At 54.1% G+C, this 9618-nt stretch overlaps 3 protein-coding genes across 3 annotated transcripts; 2 read left to right on the forward strand and 1 right to left on the reverse strand.

Moving 5' to 3' along the window:
- Window positions 1–2264: 2264 nt before the first annotated feature.
- On the forward strand, window positions 2265–4136 carry NGA_0379600 (uncharacterized protein; the record flags this gene model as incomplete). Its single annotated transcript, XM_005854897.1, has 4 exons — window positions 2265–2481; window positions 2879–3119; window positions 3377–3528; window positions 3675–4136. Exons 1-4 carry the CDS (start codon window positions 2281–2283, stop codon window positions 4134–4136), a joined length of 1056 nt encoding a protein of 351 aa, XP_005854959.1. The 5' UTR covers window positions 2265–2280.
- Window positions 4137–4269: 133 nt separating this feature from the next.
- NGA_0379900 (uncharacterized protein) lies at window positions 4270–6479 on the reverse strand (the record flags this gene model as incomplete). Its single annotated transcript, XM_005854900.1, has 4 exons — window positions 4270–4772; window positions 4858–5102; window positions 5391–6294; window positions 6422–6479. The coding sequence occupies 4 exons, from the start codon at window positions 6477–6479 to the stop codon at window positions 4270–4272; spliced, it is 1710 nt and encodes a 569-aa protein (XP_005854962.1).
- Window positions 6480–7943: 1464 nt separating this feature from the next.
- Window positions 7944–9607, forward strand: NGA_0379500 (uncharacterized protein; the record flags this gene model as incomplete). Its single annotated transcript, XM_005854896.1, has 4 exons — window positions 7944–8139; window positions 8248–8478; window positions 8947–9222; window positions 9464–9607. Coding segments are annotated over exons 1-4 (789 nt in total), but the record flags the coding sequence as incomplete, so codon positions are not given.
- Window positions 9608–9618: the final 11 nt, after the last annotated feature.

Below are 9618 nucleotides of genomic sequence, written 5' to 3' on the forward strand. Positions count from 1 at the left end.
GCCTGGTGTAGGAGGAGTCATGGCCGGAAAGGTGTCGATCAGAAAAGGGAGGAGAACCGATGTCGGGAAAGGGAGGGAAAGCGCAGTGATGGAGAGTGTCTGAGCGGGAGGGGTCCTTGGGCGTGGACACCTTGACGTGCCGTGACAATCATTACCTCTCCCTCTCGTCTTTCCTTTTTTTTTTCCCCATTCCCTCTCCCACAGACACTGTGAATAGCTCTCACCCTCATCTTGTGCGCAGCCAAAATTTTCACTGGACAGAAATCAAAGCCAATACCCCTTGTGCCTCCCCTACCCCGTCGTCCTCCCCTCCTTCCTCCTCTTCGTCGACCTCTCCCCCTCCCTCCCTCTCGTTGCACCTACCCCCTCTGTCGCGAGCTCGCAAGGTAGCGGCCACGCAGAGCCCGCCCCTGAGAAGCTGGGTCCAGTCTCCCTCCCTTCTTGTCTCTACCCCCATGCCCAAGAAATGGAAGGATACGTGGAAGAGGGAGGTGAAGGAAGAGGAACGATGGGGAGGGAAGAAGTCCGAAGCCTCCAAAGCGGGCAGGGGACGGAAAGGGGAGGATGGAGGCGGTGGACAGGGAAAAGCAGGCAAGGCGAAGAGCTCGCCGACCTCAGGAGACATGGGGAGCGAGGGAGGGAAGAAGGGCAGGTCGACCGCGGTCCCAAGAAGGAATGGCGCGGGGTTCCAACCCAGCAGGGGGAAGAGAAAGAAGTCCTCGGAAGCACCATGCCCTCCGTCGGTCCCTCCCTCCCTCCCTCCGACCCCTGTCAAACTTGGACAGCGGTCCACTCCATCGCCAGCGGCCTCCCTCTTAGACCGTGCACAGGTGCTGCCAGCTCGAGTTCCCGGTTCGAATCATCCTTCATCTCCCTCCTCCGGAGCAAGCTTTTTTCCGAGCAAGCCAGACTTTTCCTCGCACGACCTCGACGGGCCGGGCGAGTTTCCAATCCCGTCTTCCTCCCTCCCCCCCAAAAAACGAGGGCGGCCCCGTTCCCCCCCCAAGGCACGAATGATGTGGGACGTTGCAGCGGAACATACACTGCTGCGTGCGGCCTGTCGCCCGGGAAATTTTTGCCTTCGTTTGTAGCCACCTTCTTCACCTGCCTGCCTCCTTTTGTATTCTTCTTTCCAAATTTTGTGCCGGGGAGGTATACATAGGGGGATTCGGTCATGTACAGTACCACTGACGTATGTCTTGTTTCAGAAGCAATCCATGGCTCTGCATTGAACTTCTTGGATCCCTGCCCTGAACTAAGTGACACATGTATACATGGATGGGGGCGTCACTTTACAAAGAAATGAAAGAGATGTCCATTTGTGCCAGTAGCATTTCAAGTAGCTTTGATCTCCTCGTGCCTGCCTGGTTTGGAAAGAATTTCTTGTTTTTGCAGTATCCTGGAAGTGACAAAGTGAAGATGAACAGGATGGCTTTCGAGATCTTTGGCTGCTCAACATGTCTGTAAGTGGAGTGCATTGTATGACCATCCCACGACTTTCATGTCAGTTTTTTTCCTACAGGATTTATGTCGTTCAATGCTTACAACGATCTGCAACGCTCCAATCAATAGAAAGATGCTTTAATATGTTCAATGTCCAGACAATTTCTAGAATGCACATGAACTTAAATAGGCCAACGGTGCCACCCTGGGGGCATATTCTTCTTTGAACAAAACTGCTTGAAAGGAGGACATTTGACCACTCCTAACTCGCAAAGCAACAGAGGGACATTTCCTTCGGGGGCGGGCGTTTCCTTGCTGGTTTGAGAAGGTCAAGACATGAATGCGAATGTTTCGTGTCCTAGGATTATACGCTGTTGATGCCTACCAGTAAATCATGCCTTTCAAGTTGATTTTGCTCCCTCGGACTTTCAGACATTAATGTTTCAGCCTCAAAAAAAAATCCTCGATGGGCTTTCATCATGGATGTGCTATTAGTTTTTCCAAATAATTGTGTTGCATCGGAGCATGAAATGTCTTTGATCTTTTTTCTGTCACGAACTTGTACTTGAAGAGCGAGCAGAACCGCCGATGGATCTGACTTGGCGAGGCTTTAAGCCTGCCTCACAGTGCAACAATAGCCGTGTCTGCCCTTTATTTATAGGCTAGTGTGCATCCCCTAAGATGAATGAAAAGTGAGTAATTGCGGGATGTTCCGTGGTCCCTGTGTAGGTTTCGCTCTTAACCTCCTTACCCCCCTTCGGGTTATTTTCATTTCACTCGTAACACTCACGGTCGATTTTACGTTAATCTTCATTTCCATTCAATAGACATATTTTCATGTCATCCTCTGCAACTTCTACACCTCATGTATTGTCGCTGCACGCTTTGAACCGCGCTGCATTGCCCATTGTCGACCTGGCTGCGCCCGAGGAAGCCCCGCGCATCCTGTACGACGCCTGTCGGGACTTTGGATTTTTCTACCTGATCAACCATGGGGTACCTCAGGCCCTTATCGACGACATGCTTACAGAGTCCAAGGTGGATATTTTTCTCTCTGAATGCCATGTGTGAAATGTTGGAGGGGGACACCTGAATTCTCCTTCGTTGTCCTGCCTCCGCGACATGCATTTATGCGATAAATTGGATGGACCTATACCATACAATGGGTTTTTGTTGCTCAATTTACTTTTTAAAAGCGGTGATTCTCCCCTTTTATTCCCGTGTCTTTCTTCGTCTTCCTGAATATCTTTTTGTGCAACATCGATCCGGTAGCTACCTGTACCCAAGGTATTTTTCCGGGTGCGTCCCGGCTTCCTGTGTTACGAGGAGCTATCGTCCTTTGTTCTTTAGGTTCATCACCTCGAGAGAGATTTCAACCTACCAACTACGATTCCGTCTCACCGTGTTTCCCTTTTCGTCATTCGTTTCCGGGCAGGCCTTTTTCAGCCTTCCCCTGGACGAAAAAGAGAAAGTCTCCGTCCGGCACAACAAGATCAATCGGGGATACACCGCCTTCGAAGAGGAGACTCTGGACCCAACTAGACAGACAAGGGGAGACACGAAGGAAGGTTTCTACCTGGGGAGGGAGGTAGCCATGGAGAGTGAGGAGGCGCGAAGCTTTCCTTTGCACGGCCCAAACGTGTGGCCAGACCCCGTGAAGTTGCCGAGGTGGAGACGTAAGTATAGGGCAGAGTCAAGGAGCGAGGGGCGTGTTCCTTGGGATGGGATGGCGTGGTGGTGGCTATGGGCGTGAAGGGGGGAAGGCAAGAATGGGCTGTCGGATGGAAAAACGTCCGAGGTTTGCGGGGCTGGCCGTAGGCATCTTGGCCATCCTCTCTTGTCCTCTCAACCCAATGCCTCCCTTTTTTAAATGAGGCATCTAGCATTCCACCTCCCGATTGTCAACATTTCATCTCCCCCCTCTTTTTTCTAGCCGTCATGAACGCCTATTTTACTGCCCTCTCTTCCCTCGGCCTTCGGACGGTCCGTCTCCTCCTCCGCGCCCTGGGGTTGCCAGAGCACCATCTCGACGACACGTTCACCCGGCCGATGGCAGCGTTACGGCTCTTGCACTATTCGACACAGGTCAGATGTCTCCCCTCTTTCGGGCATGCAGCTCATGTTTTGCCCTCCCCCCCTCCCGTACTACCTCCGTGCCCCCCCATGCCATCCGTGGGCAGGTAGGATGGACCCTGGCTTCCTCTCATTCACCTTTCGTGGAATTAACACAGGCATCGAACCCGTCGGAAGGGGTGTATGCCGCCGGTGCCCACACGGACTACGGTATGTTCACCTTCCTCATGACGGACCATACGCCCGGCTTACAGGTCTGGCGGGGTGGGGCCGGGCAGGAAGACGGGTCATGGCAGGAGGTGCCGGCGGTGGAAGGGGCATTCATTGTGAACCTGGGAGACATGCTCCAACGATGGACGAACGATGTGTTCAAGTCCACAGCGCACCGTGTGGTGATCCAGGAGGCGACAGAGGAAGGACGGTACAGCGCCCCGTTTTTTTACGAGCCCAATTTTGATACCTTGGTGGCCTGCTTGCCGGGCTTTGTCAAGGAAGGCGAGGTCCCCCGCCACGTCCCTATCAAGAGTGGGGAGTACCTGTTGGGAAAGTACCGACAGACCCACAGGGACTTTGTCGAAAAAGCGGACGACAACCACACCCTTGAAAATCACGCAGGCTAACGCACGCAAGAAACATGATTTTAGAAAAACAGAAAGGAAAAATATGTACAGGTCATGATTCCAAAAAGAAAGACTCCTTCGTATGATTTCTTGCTTTGACCCTCATGCCGATTCGTGGGTGGCATTCATCCGGTCAAAAGCGCGCCATCGCCTCCATCCGTTCTGCGTCCCTTTCAAATCCCAGACCGGTGATATTCGGAGATTCGAACACTAATACCACCGGCGGTAGGACCTCGTCGGGATCAGGACCAATCTGAGTCGCGGGTTCCAGGTACTTCCTTTCCACGATGTAGACGAACTCCTCGTAGCTCAGCACGCCCTCGCTCACCGTCGTGCAGAAGGCTTCGTCAGTGCTGAGAGCCCCCCCCCGCCTTCCATCCTTTACCAAGACGCCCTGTCGGCAATCGTCCCGTGTCAGGGTGACGGCGAACAGGTCCTTTGCTTCGGGATCTTCCGGGAGGAACCAGTTCGCACTCCCCTCTGCATCGGGCCCCACGTGTGCGTGTGGGGACAAGGGCGAAAAAATGTGCCGATGAGACGAAAGCCTTCTAACCCCGACCTTGAAAGCCTTTTCCTGCAAGTTGACACACATTGAAAAACGTCGGCGTCCCGACCCGGACACGATCTTCACACTTCCTAGCAAGCAGAGGCAGGCCTCCTGAATGTTTCACGGCTCCTGTCAATAACAATAACAAAAACGATGTGTCACATCAGAACTTACCAAGGGCTTGAGCGCTGAAGTTCACCGTGCGTCCCTGTTTCTGCGGCTCCGCCGTAGCCGTCATGAAAATATTGGAGTAGGTGACCTTCTCCAGACCGACTTGATTCGCGCCCAGGAACACAAAGGAGCGGTTCCGCGGGAAGGTCAAATCGCCGTAATCGACCTTGCCCGTGGTTGGGGGAGAGAGGAAGGTGTAAAGGCAGTCCCGGGAAAAGAAACCGCAGGTGGCGAAGCCGGTGAGGTTCCTGCGCCGTGGAAGGGATGGGAGAATTGAGTAAGTTTGCGCCGGCTCCATCCCCCGCAAAGGGTAAAGGGAGCTTCCAATGGCAGCACATTGCGAGTATGATGGTGATGCCGGTCACACGCCCCTCGGAATCCTTCCTTTCCCCCCATCTCGCTCCCCTCCGTCATGCTTTATCTCTTTTTCTCCTCTTCTCACGTCTTGCCGTTCACTTGCCCTCAGACCCATTGGCCCAAGCGGGTGGCACCCCCCCGCCCAGACGGATGCGTTCCCTACGGCCTCCCCCACTCACCATTCCGGGACCGACGCGGCGATTGGGAAGTAGTCTGGCTCAGTCAAGCACCGCTGAGTGTCTGGCAGAATGTGCTCCATTTCCCAACGCGCGTGCAACACGGCGCCCCGGCTGCGGCCCATGTAGGCCGTCACCGCCTCCTCCAAGCGTGCCAACGTCGGCAGCAGGTAAGATTCATCCTGCCCTGTCCCTCGGGGACGGAGGTGGGGGGTAGTGAGGGGCTCCCGGGGCGCATTTTCATCCTCTATGTCCGGAAGGTGGCCAAGGTTGCCGCCTGGCGCCATGTTCAAATACCCGGATGTAGGAAGAGTCGCTTGGGCCGGGGCGCTCGAAGCATTCCCTAACTCCCTGTTGGACGTGGCAGAAGAGACCTCAGGACGGTGGCGCAGCATGTAAAAGGGGTAGGAGGACGCGAAATAGGGGGCCACTGCCGCCGAGTCGATCGGCTGGGAGACACGGTAATTGATGACGAAGGCGTCGCTGCGGTCGATCGCCCAGGGCCGTCGGACATCGCGAAAGTAAGCCTTCTCGGCCGAGACCACGTCGAGGTTCGTGGCCGTCGCTGCCCAACCCGCGTTTGCCAGAGCACGTCGCACATCGCGAGCAGTCACCCCGTCCCCTGTACTGACAAAGGCGGCCGTCCGGCAAAAAGGTGCGGCGTCGGACTCAGCGCTTCCTTCCCTTTTCCCTTGCAAGTAAGGACCTTCCCGTGGTAGCCTGCCGGTGGTGTTGAAGGTCAGGTTGTTGTCCGGATCGGCAAGCTCGACGGCAGGGAGCCATGCCTGGGGTCGGAAACGAAAGCCCGTGTAGGAGCGAAGGGAGAAGTACTTGACCGGGGGGGGGGTGCAGAAGAGGCCGACCACGGCGTCCCGAGGCCCCAGGACGAAGGAATAGTTACAGAGGCCTAGATTATTTATAAACACATATATATAGAGAGAGAGAGATTCATACATACACACCACATATATATATATATATATGTGTGTGTAGGAAGAGAGAGGGGTGTACGTCAGCCTCGTCGTCCGCTATACCCTTCACACGTGTAATTTTCGGAACTCTCTCAGGTGTCTTGCCAGGGTTTGGACACATGGTGGTGTTTCCAACGGTCGTACCCTGTCCAACCGCCCATCGACACGGCGCGAGTACCCGGATGCTGACTAGCCATGGATCTATAAGGTACATGAAGTCCCACACCCTCGTACCTGGACCGTAAGGTGTATCGACGCGGGATGTTATCTCGCAGAGGGCGGGAGGATTGACAACCTTGCCGTCGAAAGCCACTATTTTTGAAGGGTGATTTGAAGATGGGGAAATGTCTGCTTGATCAACCTGGCTCTCTCGACGACCTGCAAGCCCTTCCTCCCTCCTTCCATCCCTCCCCCCTCCTTCTTCACTCCCACAATACCTAAACCGTATCGTCCCGCTGGCTGTGCGAAGGGAGGAAACGACAAGGAACCTGGCAAAAATTCATACTCATTTTCAAGACTTTCCAATGTTCTTCTCATCACTTCTGCACGCTCGGCCTCGGTCGTATCGCATTTGGTGGTTTGACGAGCATAGGCTTGAAATCCAGATATGACGTTCAGGAGGAGAAAGCATGCGTGAAAACGCATCCTGTTGGTCATCGCATGCCAAGTCGCAAGGGAAGGAGGATTGAGACCAAGTTACTATCATGTTAACCCCATCAAAAAGACATTCACGGCCACCTCATGGTCCACTTTATGCAATGATGTCCTTTGAAAATGCTATCTGTCATCACACATAATATTAGAATGCCTCGAAAAGTGCGGTACACGTCCAGGCACGCCCTGTGCGTGGCGCCTTGATGAAGTTTGAGTACAGTCAATAGGCCCATGCCGGACTATGACTCGATTGCATCTTAAATTACGAAACACGCAGGACGTAGCGGTGCGTCGTGCCTGGCATGGAACGCAAAAGGCTTTTAAATCTCGACGGAGGCAGTGTGAATGTAGTGTGAATCGATTGTGTGTCGCATGGTTGGGTATAAAGGATCCGATGGGGGGGGGTACCTAACTTAAGCTTGGAACTATTTTACTAGTGGCGTGCTATCTGTCCGCGAGTGGAATGAAGGGAGGCAGCTACTTGAGCACAGAAATAAAACGGCTTATTTTAAGGGCTCTAAGCAGGGTATTATTTCAAGCATGCAGGTACTGGTAATATACATGTCGATATCTGAATGTCTAGGTTTTTAAGTGTCACATTTTCCTGGACCGACGTTTTCAGAATTGGAGAGCAGCCCTCTGATGGCTTATTGATATTTTTACCATATTTCTTGCGGCACCATCTTTTTCACACGTAAACCTGGCATTCACGCATCCCGCGGGTACTTTAGAATGACATGGTTAGGAACGTCGTGGCCCTGTTTTAGTGGGTCTTTCCCCGCCGCATTGGCTGTCAGGCAGTGCTTATGATATTGTTCCATCCCTTCTCAACATGACTGAAGGCGAGGGTAGGAGGTTGCACTATCTGTTCGATGGCTATCTTCCTCCTCACGACTCAATATTTTTCCTATTTTCATATTCTCCTTTCTAGGGGACAGTCATCCGTTATCTCTGTGGTCGGAGCGCTTATTTATTTTGCTTCCACGGAAATGTCCATGATGCGGAGTAAATCCTCCTCCCTCGCCCCTCCTTCTACTTCTGCCCTCCTTTTTGCCCTCCTATCTCAATCGATGGCAGTCCTACGAATCATTGAGGCTACACGCGCACAGGATGAGATTGCTGAAGAGGTATGTTGGTGGTGGCTGGACTCTTGGGGGGGAGAATTTGCGTTCCTATCTGAGCGTATATCATTCGTTTGTATGTGATATTTGAAATCTGCATCTTTGTCCGTATAGAAGGCAAGACTCGCGAACGAAGTGGCTGCTAGTGCAGCCAGCGCTTTGCAAGCGATCGAAGGCGTCGTGGATGGAGGAGAACACGAGGAAGGAGCGATTTTCATGGGGTTCGCGAGCACGGGGCGCGAGACCATCAGGGTGCCCCCCGCTATGGCGATGCCAGATGCGCAGGAGGCAGATACAAGGAAAAATGGGCGAGATTTGAGCCGCTTAGTCATGTCCGTCATCAAGGTAAATACGAAGATAGACCACACGGGAAATGCGGGTTGGCAAAGTTGTTCGAGAGACGCACGAGGCTTAGGGGATATTGGATCTTCGAGGATCCCCACGGCCGGTCCACGACTTTGCCAGCTTGTGTACAGGGTGTCGAAGCTTGCCCTGTCCGGCACGTGTCCCTCTTTGATCGCGGCACTCTTTATGGAGTGGGATCACCCCTTCGCGGGGATTTGTCGGCGTGTGGGTGTCATTTTAGCCTCTCCGAGGAGAGGCATGATGAGGACGGAGAGGAGAAGGGAATTCGGGTGATGGAAATGGAAGGGATGACGTTTAAGAGGGTGCTGAATGTGCTTGTACCGCCTCCCTCGCACCTCTCAGTGCCCACACTGCCATGCCCGCATCGCCTGGAGTCCCCTGGACCCTATCCCACCCCCTCCATCCCTTGCTGACCCTACCACCGCTCTCCCCCCTTATTCACCGCAGGTCTGTCAAAGGAGCATCTCCCAGCTCGTTCCCGCGTCCCAGAATCCTGCTTCTTCCTCCTCCTCCCTCTTATCCCCTTTCCTCCACCCTATACGGGAGAGGAGGAAGGAGGAAGCTGGCGCTCCCTTGCCTGCTATGGCGCGGAGCTCGGACGAGGGAGGTAGTCCCAGCAAGGAAAAAAGCAGCGGCGTCGCTACCCCATTGGACCTATTCGGGCGGCGCCGGGTCTTGGCGGGCAGAGAGAAGGAGGATGCTTTTCACTTGGTGCAGCTGTTGGTAAGGGGTGTTGCCCTCGCTCACTGCCGTCGCTTCCTCTCGGCCCAGAGCCGCCTCCTCCTTCCCTCCTTCCCTTCCTCCCTCTCTCTCCTGTTTCGACCCTTCCTTTATTCCCAGATCTTTCCCCCACTCCCACCCTGCCTGTTTCTTGTTGTGGCCACTCCTAAAGGGGGTGACCGCGCTCCCCCCTCCTTTCCTCCCTCATTCCCTCCTTGTCGTCCCGTCCTCCTACTTCTCGCAGGAATGCATCGCGCGCACGAGAAACATCCTTTTGAAGCTTAAGAGAGAAGAGCCAAACTACTTTGGCGTCTGCGCCAAGGAAATTTATTTTCGAGAAATCCGCTTGCTCGAGGTGAGCTTCCTTCCTCTCCTCCCTCCCTTCCTTCCCCCTCCCCC

This window comes from Nannochloropsis gaditana (genome assembly GCF_000240725.1).
Source record: "Nannochloropsis gaditana CCMP526 unplaced genomic scaffold scaffold353, whole genome shotgun sequence".
Lineage (NCBI taxonomy): Eukaryota > Eustigmatophyceae > Eustigmatales > Monodopsidaceae > Microchloropsis > Microchloropsis gaditana.